General features: G+C 39.3%; 1 protein-coding gene across 18 annotated transcripts in view; it reads right to left on the bottom strand.

Moving 5' to 3' along the window:
* Positions 1–18,741, bottom strand: part of Cdc42bpa (CDC42 binding protein kinase alpha) — a 226,305-nt gene that overhangs the window by 102,182 nt on the left and 105,382 nt on the right. For all 18 annotated transcript variants that reach the window (XM_074048826.1, XM_074048831.1, XM_074048819.1 and 15 more), the window contains exons 7-11: positions 18,452–18,652; positions 16,428–16,676; positions 14,405–14,484; positions 12,021–12,187; positions 4,941–5,063 (exon numbers count right to left, since the gene is read on the bottom strand). In XM_074048826.1, the coding sequence (XP_073904927.1) occupies positions 4,941–5,063; positions 12,021–12,187; positions 14,405–14,484; positions 16,428–16,676; positions 18,452–18,652 (820 nt within the window). The remainder of the gene's footprint in view (positions 1–4,940; positions 5,064–12,020; positions 12,188–14,404; positions 14,485–16,427; positions 16,677–18,451; positions 18,653–18,741) is intronic.

Genomic DNA, 18,741 nt, shown 5'->3' with positions numbered 1-18,741 from the left:
ACCTTATCTGTGTGTCCTTAAAACATGCGTAGAGGAAATAATAAAAACAATTATACAATAAGCAAGGAGAGTAAACAGACATAAAGGAAGGTAAAATACCGTACTTCATTCAAACTGGTAAAATGAGCAACCCATAGAAACATTTCTAAAAAGAGATACATTAAAAAACATTATACACTAACAAAATAAAATCTAATAATGTTCAAACAACCTAAAGGAAGAGAAGAAAAAAATTAAAACCAGAACAAAGGGAAAAATGGCAGATAAAAGCCCTACTATCAATAATCAATTACATATATAATTATATATCAATAATTGCATTAAATGAAATGTTCAAAATTCATCAACTAAAAGAGTGGATTAAAAAGCATGATCCAATACAAATGACTCAAATAAAAAACACAAGAGGCACCATTTGGCATTCACCGAGATACTAAAATAAAAAGGAGTGAAGTTCCACTACAACGTGGAGGAACCTTAAAATATGATGGTAAGTAAAAGAAGCCAGACACAAAATACCATGCACTGGACAACTCCACTTATCTGAAACATGCAGAATGGATAGTGCTGTAGAAAGAGAAAGCCGGTTAAAGGGTGTCAGGGGTGAAGGGGAGGGAAATGGGGGTTTTGTTTATAACTACCCACACTGTCAATTACTAAACACCACTAAACTATATACTTCAAAATGATTACTTTTGTGTTACCTGAATTTAACCTTAAGATGCTATTTATACATTCAGTCATACTTTACACTGTTAAATTCCAAAATGAACTAAATCAAAGTAATTTTCAGCCAGGCGTGGTGACACACACCTGTAATTCCAGTGCTAGGGAGGCAGCGGCAGAAGAATCATGAGTTCAAGACTAGCATAGTGAGGGTCTGTCTCTCAAAAAAAAAAGAAGAAGAAGTGATTTTTAAATCCAGTTTTGATTAGAGTGAATAACAGGGAAGAGGAGAACTGCATACACAGAAGAGATATTTTTTACTAAGTGTAAACAGGGGAGGAAAGATTTATTGTGGCTCATGGTTTCAGAAGTGTCAGTCCATCATGGTGAGGAAGGCGTGACATAGCAAAGCCACTCACATCATGGTGAGAGGCCAGGTCAAGATACAGCCCCAGAGCACATGTCCTCGATGAGGTGACCCTTCTACCTTCCACCACCTCCCAATAATGCCATCATACTAAAGTACATCAAGGGGTTAAGCCCTGCACTAGGTCAGAGCACTCAGACCATTGTGTCTTCACTAATCTAGACAATGCTTCATCTAATCAGGTTGACAGTCAAGATTAACTATCACAATCCACCATTTGTCAACTTCACATCCAAACACATCTAAGCCATAATATTCCACCCAGGCCCTCAAATGGCTCATGTCCACTTCATAATGCAAAATGCATTCATACTGTCTCCATGAGTTCAAGTCCACCCTCACAGCCAACCCTCCCAACACCGTCCAAAGTCTCTTCTAAGACTCAAGTCAACTCGCAGCTGTGAGACCATGTAAAAATCAAAAAGCAACTTGCATACTTCTGATATTTAATGGCACAGGGCACGCGTTCCCCATTTCAAAAGGCAGGAATGGGGGCTCAAAAAGGAGGGTATAATATTAGGAATGAATTTCAGTAATATATAAAATAATACTGACCATGAGCAATTTGGGTTTATTCCAGGGATATAAGACCGACTTAATGTTTGTAAATCAACCAGTAAATCCACTGTATTACCAGTTTAAGAAAATCGCATTTGTATCAACTGACACAGAAAAAGCATTAAATGTAACACTCAAGAATAATAACAACACTAAGAAATGTAAGAATAGAGAGGCTTTAATTTGATAACGAGTTCTACAAAAACCTATAGCTTCAAGGTGAAGAATGAATGTTTTCTCCCTAAGACTGAACAGCCAGGATATCCTTCTTATCACTTTTCCACACAATGTTGCAAGTTCTAGTCAATGCAATAAGGCCAAAGGAAATAAAGGGAGAAATAAAAACTGCTGTTTTACAGATGACATAATTGTCAGCATACAAAATCTCAAGGAATCTATTTAAAAAAAACCCACACCCTAGAACTGACAAGTAAGTTCAGCAATGCTGCAGAATATAAATCAAACATACAAAAAAATCAATTGTATTTCTGTATTTGTATTTGCTCAAAACATGGAATTATTTATTGTTTATTCTGTACATAAAAGGCTAACATTAACCTGGATTCCCTTTGGATGCTGGCAGAACAGCACTGTAAGTGGCAGCAAAAAATTAGAAGCCAACAAAGAAGTCCACAGCATTTTGGGAAGCACAGAACTACTAGACCATCCATTTGGAGGCTTTACAACAGTCCTGTCTGCATCACTGCAGTTTTTCATTTTAAGGCAAGTTGAAAACCACACTGCATTACAGAAAAGGTGGCTGTGAGAACCTATGAGCAGGTTTTCAGATCAACTGACAATTCTAGCTGGTCTGAAGCTCTGCTGTTTTTTTCAAGTCAAACAACTCTGAAGTGAGACAATCAGTGTCTGTCTTGTTCTGGTCTAGGTCTGGTATGGTCTGTTCTGGTCTGGGTCTGGTCTGGGTCTGGTCTGGTCTGGGACTGGGTCTGGGTCTGGGACTGGGTCTGGGTCTGGTCTGTTCTGGGTCAGGGTCTGGGTCTGGATCTGGATCTGGTCTGAGTCTGGTCTGGTCTGGGTCTGGTCTGGTCTGGGTCAGGGTCTGGTCTGGGTCTGGTCTGTTCTGGGTCTGGTCTGGGTCTGGTCTGGTTTGGGTCTGGTCTGGGTCTGGTATGGTCTGGGTTTGGGTCTGGGTCTGGGTCTGGTCTGGTCTGGGTCTGGCCTGGGTCTGGTCTGGTCTGGGTCTGGCCTGGGTCTGGTCTGGGTCTGGTCTGGTGTGGGTCTGATGTGGGTCTGGTGTGGGTCTGGGTCTGGATCTGGTCTGAGTCTGATCTGGTCTGGGTCTGGTCTGGTCTGGGTCTGTTCTGGTCTGGTCTGGGTCTGGGTCTGGTCTGGGTCTGTTCTGGGTCTGTTCTGGCCTGGTCTGGTCTGAGTCTGTTCTGGGTCTGGGTCTGGGTCTGGGTCTGGGTCTGGTCTGGGTCTAGTCTGGTCTGGGTCTGGGTCTGGGTCTGGGTCTGGGTCTGGTCTGGTCTGGTCTGGGTCTGGGTCTGGTCTGGGTCTGGTCTGGTCTGGTCTGGGTCTGGTCTGGTCAGGTCTGGGTCTGATCTGGTCTGGTCTGGGTCAGGTCTGGTCTGGTCTGGTCTTGTTTTGTTTACATAATACTAGAGAATGAACTCAGAACCTTGTACTTATTAGGCAAATACTCTACCACTTGGGCTGCCTTTTTGTTTTGGAGACAGGGTCTCACTAAGGTTGCCCAAGTTGTGCTCAATTTTGTGATCCTCCTGAATCTCTTCTTGAGTAGCTGGGATTACAGGCATGCACCACCATGCCTGGCTCAGTGCCACTCTTAGTATTTTATCATTGGTACCAAAGCAAAATTTCTCATGTTCCTAATCTGACTTATTTTTAGGAATATAAAGTTACAGAAATTTGATAAAGAGTTATTTCTTAGGAAGCAAACCACTGGGAAGAAAAAAATCCCACAGTTATACTAAAATTTAAGATCTCCATACGTATTTAATACACAATTTTTTTTTAATTTAAAGCCTACACACCCAGTATTCTCAGGCAGTCTCCCATCCAAGTATTAACCAGGCCAGACCCTACTTAGCTTCTGAGCTGATGAGATCCATCTTGCTCAGGGTGGTATGGTTGCAGACTATATTTAATAGAAACAAAGTACTGATGCAGCATTTTAAATATTATTTTTATAAAGACCCTGGATCAGATTGTTTCTTTTCCTTCATTTATTTTTACCTCAACTCGCATTTCTGGAGAGGCCTGACCACACTAGCAAAGCCTGTGTCTGTCTCTATCCTTCCACTCACTCAAGTTCCCATTTCATTAGAGTGAAAACCACAGACCTTGCAACAACTGACAAGCCCCTTCTCTCCTTTTGTTGTCTCTTCTCATTCCCTTCCAGGTCTGCAGCCCAGGGGTGAGTCAGGTTCACACACTGAAGTACATTCAGCTTCGGGCCTTTGCATTGGCCTGAAGCATGGACTTCTGGGATCACCATATGACTAAAGCCACTCACTCACTTCAGGTTTTGCAAACGTGTCACCTGGACTTAGCTACTTACAACGACAAAACTCCTGTTGCCTATCTGACTCATTCTGCTTCCTGTACTCCATTTTGAAGCACTTACACCACTACATGTACAGATTTACACACTTACTAGGTTTGTTGATTGACTGCCTTCCATCAGGCAAGGATGAGGATTTTTATCTGTTTATTTAGCAGGCACCTCAAAAGCCTGAAATAATACCTGGTACATAGCAGGTGGCTCCATAAATAATAGATCAATATTTACCAAATTTTAATTAATCTCAGAAACACACTGAAAAATAAATTCTGTTACAAAGAAAATAAAATGTCACAAACCTTGATGCCTATACACACGCCAGTACCCTGTCTGCTGTGTCCTCTTCTCCTTAGTCCTAACACCTGTTCTCCTGTCCTGTTCACAGGTATGACTTGATAGACAAATTTCAACTCAATTTCCAAAACTAAACTAAGTCTTCTAAAAAATCACCCTTCTTCTCTGCCAGTCAGGGCTGGGGGCTCCCCCTGAGTACTGCCCAGGTGCCTCTGTTAACTCTCCCCATAGCCTCTTCACCTTCGTGCAATGACTGCTGTGTGGACATCTGCTTCCCAGACCAAGTTATGAGTTCCTTGAGAGCAGAATCCATTTTTATTTGCCTTTCCCTCACTGGCACATAACTCACAACACTAGTACAGACGGGCACTCAATATACATTTTGTGTGTGAATAAACCATTTTTGAAAAATCTACTAAACTAGATTAACAATGAGTCACAGAAGTTTACCTGCTACTTGTTTCCTTAGTTTTTCAATTTCTTCTTTCAGGTTTTTTATCTCTAAATCTTTGCTTGCTGTTAGTGGACCATCAACAGTTGAATGCTGCAAGGTTTGAACAGTCTGTGTTGACTCTTTTAAAAAAAGGATAAAAGAATGAAAAATACTGAAATAATTTAAATTTCTAAAATTAATGCTTATGTATTTCTTTGTACAACAATCTTTATATAGTTCTATAAACCAAAACATCTACAGATTGGCAGAAAGCACATGAAGAAATACAAGTGTTTACTATTTGTGATGTGAGGTGTTTGGTTTTAAGCATGTTGGTGAACAAGCTACTTAGTCACTCTTTGTGCTAGTGGAGCCATCACCATTTGGTAACTCAGCAAGGTTGCATGTCAGACAGCATTTAAAGAAGTGAATCGGGTGTACGAAGGAGGCAGATGTGCCACATGAGACGCACAAGTGCAAGCCCTCCAGATTTTACCTAGAAAAGCTGAGGTCCGTCTATTGATGGCTTTGGCTCATCTATCTCATGAAAACATTATTACAGTCACTGCAGAAGTACCATACAGTACCCTGTCTTCACTAGATTCAGACCTAGTTAGAAACTGGTAGGGTCCCTTTCTCTCTCATGCCATAAACTACAGTCAATGTATTCTTTCCTTCAGCTACCAGCCCCTAATGAAAACTGTAATCCAGCCTTGTCCAAGCTGAATTTCCTGACTGGATAGAATGAGAAACCTTTTTCTAAGGCAAAAAATAATATAAACTTAGTTCTCCATTTTTTTTCATGACATCTGCCATATAAACGTTACAGGACATTTGAGACAGCAGGAAAACATGACTGATAATCAAAAGAAAAAATAAACAGAAATAGAGGCAGACCCACAGAAGATACAGGAGCTGGGAAATTAGCAAACAACTTTGAACCAAAGAAAACCAAGAACAGAAGGAATGGGACAGTGCATAAAGGAAATGTGCACAAACATGCAACCGAAGTCTCAGAAGGAGAGGAGAGGGTGAGTGGAGCAAAGGCCATATCTGTGGAAATTATGGCTTGGAATTTTCCAAAATTTATATCAAGAATGTGGAAACTCAGTGATTTCCAAATAGGATTACATATTAACTAAAAGAAAGGATTACTCAGGCATTCCGTGGTCAGAATAATTGAAACTGAAGTTAAGGGTAAGATTTTAATGGCAGTCACAGGAGGGGCCGAGAGCGAGGGTAAATTACATCCCAGAGATGAAGATCAGCAGCTAGCCTGTTAGGAAATGCAACAAAATTACAGGACAGTAGAACAGTAGCTAGAGTAGAAAAAAAAAAAAAAAAAAAAGCTGCCAAACTGGAATTATAACCCAACAAAAATGTCTTTCAAAAATGAAGGCAATAAGCAAAAATCTTAAAGAACTTATCACTATACACCCATAAGAAATACAAAAGAAAGTTTTTCAGATTAAAGAAAAATGATTCCAGATAGAAACATGGATCACTACGAAGAATTAAAAAGCATCAAAAGGGTAAATATGTGGACAAAGAAAAGTATTTAAAAATTCATGAGTTAAAAATAAGTAAAGCAAAATAAATGTATGGCCATATAATTTCATTCAGATGAAGCTCCAAGAAGGGAAAGAAATTAGGATGTAGAAAGGGGAGTAAGAGGATGTTATTCTATGCTGGAAATACTCTGTATATTGATATAGGTAGAGGTTACGGGAGTGCACACACATATAAACACTCACTGTTCATACACACAGAAGTGGAGTGCTTGCACCTGCTCCTACATGGATGTCACCAGTCTCAAAACAAGCACTAAACACCTGAGTCACATTGGGGACAGATTCTAGCAACTTACTGAGAACAGAAAAGCCTACTGGTGTCTATCGAGTAATAGCAAGGCAATTATATACAGCTTTAGGACACTGAAATGAAATTGGTTATTAATATGAGTGGGATGGGAAGTCATTCAGAGTGGGGAGAAGACAGTGAAGTAAAATGATCTATTGTGTTTTTATAAGATATCTTGGTTGTTATGCTGAAAACAAACTGTAGAAAATGGGGTGTGGCGGGGCAGGGGTTGAAATACAGTAAGGAAGCGACAAGAGCTGATGGTGGTGTGAAAGCAGGGCTGGAATCCCACATGAGTGATAATCCAATTCTAGCTCTATTACAGTAACCAAAGGTGACCTGGTTTTCTAAGGACGAATCAGATGGGGGAGGTGAGAGAAAGAGAGGGTGTAAGAATGATTGTAAGGTTTTCCCTCAGAGAACTGAAAGTGTGGAGTGTTCTAGAGTGTTCTAACATTCAAAGAAGTTAAGAAGAAATCAGCGAAGAACACTGGAAAGAGTTGCCTTACAAGGAAAAAGAAGCCCAGGGGAGGAAAGTGTTCCAGAGCCATAAAAAGAAAATGTTGCTGCAGGAAAAAAATGCTTAATTGGGTTAAATGCTGCTGACAGGTAAGGAAATCATCACTGGATTTTGCAGCAGAGGGTAGGGAAAGTAGGACTACTGCTCGGCCTTAACAACTGACTTGAGGTCAGTGCTGAGCAACTGAGATGGCATCAGTCAGAGGGTTGTGGGTTTTACTGTATTACTAAGCAGTTGGAGAACAGAAAGGGGAACAGGATTTCAGGGGTACGTAAAGGTAGGCTTATCCCTGAGCAGAGAATGGAAAGGAAGATGTAAGGGTAACGGTGAAATGGTGATTTGCAGGGGATGGAGAATTGTATGGATGGTGGAACTGAGGGACCGTTGGAACTAAGGCACAGGAGAGTTCACTAGAAAATTACTGGCAGGAGATTACAGAGGGTTTGCTTGAGACTGAGTTTTGCTAGTGTAATTGTGAGATGTATCTTGACACCATCAAACAGAGAACATAAGGCAGTGTAGACATGGAACCTTCTCCAAAATAGATCATATCCTAGGGCACAAAGCAAGTCTCAGCAAATATAAGAAAATAGAAATTATACCATGCATTCTATCTGATCACAATGCAGTAAAAGTAGAACTCAACAACAAAAGTAAAGACAAAAAACATGCAAATAGCTGGAAACTGAATAACTCATTACTTAATGAAGAATGGATCATCGATGCAATAAAAGAGGAAATTAAAAAGTTCCTGGAAGTCAATGAAAATGAAAACACAACCTACCGGAACCTATGGGACACAGCTAAGGCAGTCTTGAGAGGAAAGTTTATAGCCATGAGTGCATATATTAAAAAGATTGAAAGATCCCAAATCAATGACCTAATGATACATCTCAAACTCCTAGAAAAACAAGAACAAGCAAATCCCAAAACAAATAGAAGGAGAGAAATAATAAAAATAAGAGCTGAAATCAACGAAATAGAAACCAAAAAGACCATACAAAGAATTAATGAAACAAAAAGTTGGTTCTTTGAAAAAATAAACAAGATTGATAGACCCCTGGCAAACCTGACTAAAATGAGGAGAGAAAAAACCCAAATTAGTAGAATTAGGAATGCAAAAGGGGAGATAACAACAAACACCATGGAAGTCCAGGAAATCATCAGAGACTACTTTGAGAACCTATATTCAAATAAATTTGAAAATCTAAAAGAAATGGACAGATTTCTAGATACATATGATCATCCAAAACTGAACCAAGAGGAAATTAATCACCTGAATAGACCTATAACACAAAATGAAATTGAAGCAGCAATCAAGAGTCTCCCCAAAAAGAAAAGTCCAGGACCTGATGGATTCTCTGCTGAATTCTATCAGACCTTTAAAGAAGAACTGATACCAACCCTCCTTAAACTGTTCCACAAAATAGAAAGGGAAGGAAAACTGCCTAACACATTTTATGAAGCCAGCATTACACTTATCCCAAAACCAGGCAAAGACACCTCCAAAAAGGAGAACTATAGGCCAATCTCCTTAATGAACATTGATGCAAAAATCCTCAACAAAATAATGGCAAACCGAATTCAGCAACACATCAAAAAGATTATTCACCACGACCGAGTAGGCTTCATCCCAGGAATGCAGGGGTGGTTCAACATACGAAAATCAGTAAACGTAATAAACCACATTAACAGAAGCAAAGACAAAAACCACTTGATCATCTCAATAGATGCAGAAAAAGCCTTTGATAAGATCCAACATCATTTCATGATAAAAGCTCTAAGAAAACTAGGAATAGAAGGAAAGTTCCTCAACATTATAAAAGCTATATATGACAAACCTACAGCCAGCATTACACTTACCAGAGAAAAACTAAAACCATTCCCTCTAAAATCAGGAACCAGACAAGGATGCCCACTATCTCCACTCCTATTCAACATAGTACTGGAATTCCTAGCCAGAGCAATTAGGCAAGAAGAAGGAATAAAAGGAATACAAATAGGTAAAGAAACTGTCAAAATATCCCTATTTGCAGACGACATGATCCTATACCTTAAAGACCCAAAAAACTCTACTCAGAAGCTCCTAGACATCATCAATAGCTATAGCAAGGTAGCAGGATATAAAATCAACCTAGAAAAATCATTAGCATTTCTATACACTAACAATGAGCAAACTGAAAAAGAATGTATGAAAACAATTCCATTTACAATAGCCTCAAAAAAAAATCAAATACCTAGGTGTAAACCTAACAAAAGATGTGAAAGACCTCTACAAGGAAAACTATACACTTCTGAAGAAAGAGATTGAGGAAGACTATAGAAAGTGGAGAGATCTCCCATGCTCATGGATTGGTAGAATCAACATAGTAAAAATGTTGATACATGTTTAATGCAATTCCCATCAAAATTCCAATGACATTCATTAAAGAGATTGAAAAATCTACTGTTAAATTTATATGGAAACACAAGAGGCCACAAACAGCCAAGGCAATACTCAGTCAAAAGAACAATGTAGGAGGTATCACAATACCTGACTTCAAACTACATTACAAAGCAGTAACAACAAAAACAGCATGGTACTGGCACAAAAACAGACATGAAGACCAGTGGAACAGAATAGAGGACCCAGATATGAAGCCACACAACTATAAGCAACTTATCTTTGACTAAGGAGCTAAAAATATACGATGGAGAAATAGCAGCCTCTTCAACAAAAACTGCTGGGAAAACTGGTTAGCAGTCTGCAAAAAACTGAAACTAGATCCATGTATATCACCCTACACCAAGATTAACTCAAAATGGATCAAGGATCTTAATATCAGACCCCAAACTCTTAAGTTGATACAAGAAAGAGTAGGAAATACTCTGGAGTTAGTAGGTATAGGTAAGAACTTTCTCAATGAAACCCCAGCAGCACAGCAACTAAGAGATAGCATAGATAAATGGGACCTCATAAAACTAAAAAGTTTCTGTTCATCAAAAGAAATGGTCTCTAAACTGGAGAGAACATCCACAGAGTGGGAGAAAATATTTGCCAACTATACATCAGACAAAGGACTGATAACCAGAATATACAGAGAACTTAAAAAACTAAATTCTCCCAAAACTAATGAACCAATAAAGAAATGGCACATGAACTAAACAGAACTATCTCAAAAGAAGAAATTCAAATGGCCAAAAAACACATGAAAAAATGCTCACCATCTCTAGCAATAAAGGAAATGCAAATTAAAACCACACTAAGATTCCACCTCACCCCTGTTAGAATAGCCATCATCAGCAACACCACCAACAACAGGTGTTGGCGAGGATGCGGGGAAAAAGGAACCCTCTTACACTGTTGGTGGGAATGTAGACTAGTACAACCACTCTGGAAAAAAATTTGGAGGCTACTTAAAAAGCTGGACATCGATCTACCATTTGATCCAGCAATACCACTCTTGGGGATATACCCAAAAGACTGTTACTCCAGAGGCACCTGCACATCCATGTTTATTGCGGCACTATTCACAATAGCCAAGTTATGGAAACAGCCAAGATGCCCCACCACTGACAAATGGATTAAGAAAATGTGTTATCTATACACAATGGAATTTTATGCAGCCATGAAGAAGAATGAAATGTTATCATTCATTGGTAAATGGATGGAATTGGAGAACATCATTCTGAGTGAGGTTAGCCTGGCCCAAAAGACCAAAAATCGTATGTTCTCCCTCATATGTGGACATTAGATCAAGGGCACACACAACAAGGGGATTGGACTATGAGCACATGATAAAAGCGAGAGCACACAAGGAAGGGGTGAGGATAGGTAAGACACCTAAAAAACTAGCTAGCATTTGTTGCCCTTAACGCAGAGAAACTAAAGCAGATACCTTAAAGCAACTGAGGCCAATAGGAAAAGGGGACCAGGAACTAGAGAAAAGGTTAGATCAAAAAGAATTAACCTAGAAGGTAACACCCACGCACAGGAAATCAATGTGAGTCAATGCCCTGTATAGCTATCCTTATCTCAACCAGCAAAACCCCTTGTTCCTTCCTATTATTGCTTATACTCTCTCTACAACAAAATTAGAAATAAGGGCAAAATAGTTTCTGCTGGGTATTGGGGGGGGGAGAGGGAGGGGGTGGGGGCAGGGGGGAGAAATGAACCAAGCCTTGTATGCACATATGAATAATAAAAGAAAAATGAAAAAAAAATAAATAAAGCTGCTCAAAGTTCAAAAAAAAAAAATTGAGAAACTGAGACTCAGGAGGTTCACCAATGTGCATTTTTAAATCACCAAAACAGGGTGACATGAGCAATACTGGGAAGAATGCCGAATGTGACGTGAAAGGCATTAGCGTTAATCTGGGGTGAGAAGGCCCTCTTCACAGACACACCCATGGGAAACAAATATTATCTTGTTGTTTACTCTTTTTATTGTTGTGCTAGGTGAGGGTACACTGTAGCATTTACAAAAATTCTTACATTGTATCAAATATATCACACTTGAATTTACCTCTTCCAGTGCTCCCCTTTAGTCCTCCCCTCCCCTGCCTCGTTGTTAACTGTGTGATTATATGGTATAATACTCTGTTCTGCAAAAATTTTTACAACTTGACTTTTCACCACTGACAAAAGACTTTCTTTTGATGATAAAACAACCATTTATAATAGTCGTTAACACTGAGTTCAAATCAAACATGAAAAATACCCTTAAAATGTGTTTACCTTGAAGCTTTCTGCTAAGTTCAAGCTTTTCCTGTTCGAGACGCTTAATTCTTCTTTCATAAGCTTCAGTTGCTAGGCTGTTATCTAGTGTTCTCTGGACATTAACATCGAGATCCAGAGAGGTGGGGCCAGCTGTGACTCTTAAACAGCTCCGATCAGACAGAACACTGAAGAAAAGGAAGAAAAACAGATGCAGGTTCACACAGTAAAAAGTCTAAAGAAAAAGGAGTCTTTACTTCCATTTCCTGCGTGGTGAGTGGGAGATGCTTCTTCCTCCCCCATTTTTCCTTACTTTATCCTGCTTTACTAAAATAAATCTTTGCTAAAACTTAAAAAAAAAGTTTAGAGATAAAAAGATAACCTTTTAAAATTCTTCATATGAAACATTTGAATATGTACAGTAAATCATCTAGAATGATTGCAAAAACATTTTTTGCACAATTAGCATAAGCTACTTTTAGAAGTTTTTAAGTGAAAACTTAAATCCCTGAAATAATCTTGAATTAAAAAAATTAAGCAACCACAAAACATAAAATAAAGTTTGCTAAAGAACTGTGAGTAGTTTAAAACAATCTGACCATCTAAGTAAAATGCTAGTCATAACCACCAACCATGGTGCTATTTAACAAATCTGAAATTCAAATTTTGAAAGTGAGGTGGTTTCCTTAATTCCAGTGAAAGGGACAGAAATGCACAAGCTATGTAAGTAAAATACTCAGTACATTAGAAAGTCTCAACTGCTAAAGAGAAAACATGAAGCAGGAAAACAAGCAATGATGTCTTACGGGGGAAACGAGAAAAACTTAGGCCAAGTTGAGAAAGCTGTCCTTAGGAAACAAGAAACTGAGAAAAACCAAGGAAATAGGAGGAGGAAGAGCATTGCAAGCAGATGGAACAGAAGCACAAGAGACGAGGCTCTTGGGCCAGAAAAGAGGCCTGTGGATGGAATGAGTGAGATAAGGGGAAGAGCAGGAGGAGATAGAAAGCTAAAAGGGAGTCTCTGTACAGGCCCTTGTAAGAACTTGGGTTTGGGGTTAAGACAAAAAGTCAATGAGGCTGAAGAGTGGAGGAGGTCAGCCCTGGCTACCTTTCAACAGGATAACTTGGGCAGATTCAGAGAAATAATAAAAAGTAAATTATGAACATGTCATGTTGGTGGTTAACACAGATTCTGAGGAGAAGAGAGGAGATAGCCTCTGATACAGATGTACACTTAAGACGTCATTAGCACATATCAAGAGAAAAGCAGAGAGTACACATGGAAGCAAGGAGTTAAAGATGGTGCTGTCAACATCCGAACCTCAGTAACTAGGGGATGAGGAATCAGGTATGGAGACTGAGAGTGCTCAGAAAGGAATAAAGAAAACCAGGTGAGTGCCCTGGAAGCTACAAGAAGTGGGGAGCTGTGGCAAAGACAACAAGACTAGCAAGTGAGAGTAGGACTGAGAAGTGACCTTCAGAGTTAGCATTATGGGGGTCAACAGTAACCCCTTTTGTTTATGTGATGTGATGGGGACATAAACATGAAGGGAGTGGACTTAAGGAAGAACAGTATGAGAAAAAACACAGTCCAGAGAAGTAATTTTGCTATAATGCAGAACAGAGAACTGGTGATAACAATAAAAGAAGTGCTATCTGTGAGCAGGTGGCAAGGAGTTGCTGATGCAGAAATGTAAAACTTGCTGGAAAAGTGAGCTGTTTGCATTGTTGGCAAACAAGACTGCCAGCTGAATGTGAGGATGGCCAAGGTCTCAGAGGCAAACAGAAAGTATGGAATGGTTCTGTAGGTGGGTGGAGGATAGAACGGGAGGCAGAAGCAGTCACAAAGCCACTTCAGGTTGGTGACTATGAATTTAAAGTAAGGCCAGAAGAATGGCCAGTTTTCTCCAGCCACTGTGAACTACATAGGTATAGACAGCTAAATTTTAACAATGAACATTATTTTACCAAAGAACATACAACAGAATGAGAACTAGTCAAGGGAACTGAGGTGGCAATGGGGAGTGGCAACGATTCTCAGGGAATTCAAACTGGGTGCAGCAGAGGAGAGGACACAGGGAGAGAAGATGAAGGGTGATCAGACCAATGGCTCAAAGTCTGACGTTGACCCTGATCCACTCCCACAGTGCTTCCCGGTTCCTGCCCCACTGCAGATGGATAGATTCTGAGCTTTCTGTTTTTCCTCTTCTTCCCTCCAAAATAAGTTAAGATTCTGAGTAATCTGTTCCTTTTGCAATGAACAGATAATACTGTACTGTTTCCACCAGCAGATTAATCTTGCTTTTTAAAATTTAAGTCTCTCTCATGTATTGTTTTTAAAGCCTCAGTTCACTTTAACTTGCTATATATAACTTGTCCAGATTATATTGACTTGTGAAACTTACCAGCTACTTGTGTATGTAAAACCAACAAATGGTAGATGGTGGCCAGAAAACGCAGTATGTGTTGGTGGGGGCATTGTTTCCTAAAGAAAAACAAACAGCAATCTGGTAAGAAGTAGCAATGGTGTGCAGGTTGAGTTATAAGTAATGACTGTCAATAGACTGTTCGGTTTAGGAGCACCGCTAAGTTTAGCAGAGATATTTAGTGATATATATAACTTAGATCATGAACATGGCTACTATAAAATCTAATAAATAAAAACTGACTGAAAGCCTGATTGATAGTGATATTAATTACTAGTCACGTATTTTGTGTTTATAAATTTGTCTAGAAGCTACATTCTTGTGACTCACTCCTCACTGAGGTTGAATAGGAAACACTCACTTTTCCTTTCAGCTCTCATACAACAAGCACTCTCTTACTTTTTACAGAGCATTGATTTCTTTTCATTTGTTTTTGTTGTTGTTGTTTTGAGACAGGATCTCACTAGGTATCCCAGGCTGGCCTAGAACTCACTATGCAGCTCAGGTTGGCCTCAAACTCATGATCACCCTGCCTCAGCCTACTGAGTGCTGGGGCTGGAGATATGCACCACCACACCCAGCTGCTGTCTACTGTCTCTAAGTGAGGAAGCGATACTGTGCTTTTACAGAGAAAATAACACGTATTGGGTAAGCTTCATTCAGTGCTGTTCAATGTGAGTTCAGTGTTAATCAACAGTATATACAACACATGGCCATCCTGAAACAGAAGCACACAAAAAAGGGCTTTTCACTGAACACTGATGAAACATTGCGGGGAAAGGCTCTAGGAATCTTACCTTGTATTTCCTCAGAGCAGTGGGTCAATGTTAGCTAGCAGTATTCACCATGACTTTAAATAATTAAAATCAACTGTACTGTGCATTTTAATTTAGAATGACTCACAATCTGTTAAGAATAAATATAATTCTAACAAAAAAGTGGTCCATCTAATTCTTTCTTGTGAAGTTTAAAAAATGTAAGTGAAGCTCTTATCTGCCTTGAATATAATACTGAACAGCAAAGTGATATAAATTAATATAAAAATTTAGCAAAGAAGTAAAATCGTAGTAAATAAAACAACTGAATAAAATAAAAGCTCAAATTCAGATGGGTAAAAAAGGCAAAACACATAAAAATTTTATGTTCTGATTTTCCTCAATTTTAACTTAACCTACACCCAATGGTTTGCAGCACAGGTCAGCACACTATGCTGGCCTCACTTAGTACAGCCCACAAACTAAGAGTGGCTAAATCCACTTGCTGTGCTACTGCCTCAATGGGGGCTGCAGCCTCAGGCAAGGGGCTTCGGGCTGACTTTCCTGATCGTCTCCTACCAAGTCTGCTGCTTAGCAGCATCACCCCTGCTGTGGGCATTTATCCCTCCAGATGAAGTCTGCCCCTCTAGCATAAAAAGCACTGAGTATTTTTGCTTTGCTTTCGTTTGGATTTTTGGCAGTACAGGGGTCTGAACTCAGGGCTTTGTACTGGCTAGGCAGGTGCTTTCCCACTTGAACAAGGCCTCCAGCCTCAAAGTGCTGATTTTTACATCCAGCTCCATGCTGTGACAATTATCACAACCAAGCTGGTGATGAAGGTGGGTATGATTTTAACCAAAATTCACTAGTCTTCCATGAACAAAACTTCTCAATCTGTTTCCATTTGGTTGATATATTAAGCCCTGAGTTGGTTGCTCTTGACAAACTTTCCTCTTTCATAGTTGGTTTTAGAGAGAGGTTTGCCAGCCCTTGCCTTGGCACTCATGATGCTCGTAAGCATCTCAGCTGTCCTTTTCTTAGAAAATCCAATGGCGTCACTTATCTACAAAGCAGATCTTTGAATTTTCTCTTGGTCATGGATACTATGTTGACCTCAGTTAACTCTCTTGATTTCTTCAATAACTGATAAAGTGGTCCTAGCACAATACTTGTAAGCCAAAACATTACGTTACAATCATATTTAAAAGGATCAGAGGGACAGAACTTCTTCATAATGTCATACTTACAGAATTTTTTAAACAGTCATCATCCACATCAAAATTTGATGTATCTGTTGGGCTACTAACTTCTGGAATATAAGGTGCTTCACAGTTTTGAATATTATCCCAATCAATCCCACTGAAAAATGGGTGTTTCTTAAAGTCTTCTATTCCATTCTGACCAAGTCGATGTTCTCTGCTACAAATAAGTCTTCGAATAAGATCCTTAGCATTTTCAGACACATCAGTCACTTGAGCTGGAAACTGAAACCTCTCCTATACAGAAAATAACACAAAGTATAAATATAAATCAATATCCAGCTTACAAATTAGGGCATTTGACTCATTTTCTTAAAAATATTTTGTCTTTTAGCTGGGCATGATGGTTCATTCTTGTAGTCTCAGCTACTCCAGAGGCAGAGATAAAAGGATTACCATCCAAGGTTGGCCCAGGTAAAAGTACAAGACCCTTCCTGAAATACATACTAAAAACAAAAGGACTAAAAACGAAAGGACTGGGTCGTAGCCTAAGTGGTAGGGTGCTTGCCGAGCAAGAACGAGAGCAAGTGTGAGGCCCTGAGTTCAGTCTCCATTACTGCCCTCCACATGTATGTATTTCCTTTTAAAAGTATCTAAGTGTATACAGCTGCACGGTACTGATACTAGAGGAGATGCATGGATGAGTGAGAAAAGATCATTTTCCTAAAAAACTTTAAATTCCATGTGACTTAGTTAACAGATGCACTACAGAAAAAATAAATCAAATGCTATAACACCTTAAACTGCTACTATAGAGACAGTGATCAAATTAATTGAACTTGACTCAATATTTCAATAGAATGCAGGTGACCCACAATGTTCACAGTCAATAAAAGCTACTGATTAGCTGATACTCAGCAGTCTCAAGAAATTTAGCAGGTCTGATTCCTACTGATGCTGTTCAATGACTTAACTGCTTTAACTCATTCAATCCTCTCAACAATCATCTTAAATAGGTATTAGTATTATGGCAATCTTACAGAAGAGAAAACTAAGGCACGAGAGTTCAAGTAACTTTTTCAACATCACACAGCCAGTAAAGAACAGAAATGGACCTTGAACTCGGCTCTCAGTCCAGAACTTATGCTGAGAGGAAGCTGTCCTGCAGGGATTTCTTTCTGGGGCGGTGTGCATGCTATTCACAGCCATGCAGCTGTTCCAGTCTTTCATCTCTTCTCAAATACTTACAGCATTAGCTCTATAAAACTGATGGATATATTTGCAAAGCAACTATCAGCATCTCCAGAATGGACTAAGTGATTACAACTCCCCTTCTGGGGTGTCCACACTCGTGCAGGGCATCTTAAAGGGCTCACCCTCCTCTGAAAATGAGCAGTTAGAACTTTCCTCTTCTGCTTACTTAGTATGATGTGCATTCAAGTTCTATAACTTGTTCCTGCTATGCATCTGGGTTCTTTCCAGTGTCTCAGGGTCATCTTTGTTCTCCTGAATATTTTCATTGGGTAGATTCCTAGACCTGAAGTTATTCAGTCAAAAGCTCTAAACCATTTTTTAGAGCTTGAGGTGGATACCTCTACACATCCCAACAGAAAAGTCACAGTAATCAATTTACATTCCCATCCACAGCTTGTCAGAGTGCCCATCACACTGTACCATTTATAGTACATAGCACTATTTTTTCTTATATCTTGGCCAATTTGACAAGAAAAAAGCACCTCATTTTCACTTGCATTTCATTTCTTACTACGCAGGTTGAGAGCTTTCTATGCGTGCTATTCACGATTACCTGTACTGTACAGACTTTTAACCTGCCACTTACTAGCATCTCTAACCTGCCAATTACTAGCATCTCTAAATAAAACACAGGAGAAAAAAGTTACAACAATTTTCATTTCATGCAGAATTTACAAATTGTGATTATTCATGTCTGTTTCCCACTAACAAAGAAATGTGATTTCCTAATATTTTAGAAAAATGTTTTCTCTTTAATAGCAATTCATTTATCATATGTAATATTTACCACAACAATGTGAAAAGTTAAATACACTAACTTTGTGATTCATGATTTTCCCGTATGTCTCCACAAGAGATTCAGCATAGAATGGTGTCTCTCCATAAAGCATTTCATACATACAGACCCCCAAAGACCACCAGTCACACTCAGGTCCGTATCTGCCTTTTCCATCTTCCATAGCTTGAAGGATCTCAGGAGAAATATAATCTGGGGTCCCAACTGCCACTGAGGACTGGACCTGAAGAAGTTCACATTTTCATTAATCTACCATGATGTCTTAAATAAAACGGTTTTATATTAAAAACAGTTATGCTTCCTGAGACATAA

Source organism: Castor canadensis, chromosome 11 (genome assembly GCF_047511655.1).
Source record: "Castor canadensis chromosome 11, mCasCan1.hap1v2, whole genome shotgun sequence".
Classification (NCBI taxonomy): domain Eukaryota; kingdom Metazoa; phylum Chordata; class Mammalia; order Rodentia; family Castoridae; genus Castor; species Castor canadensis.
Note: the sequence above shows the minus strand (reverse complement) of the source record. Positions and strands in the feature narration are given on the sequence as shown.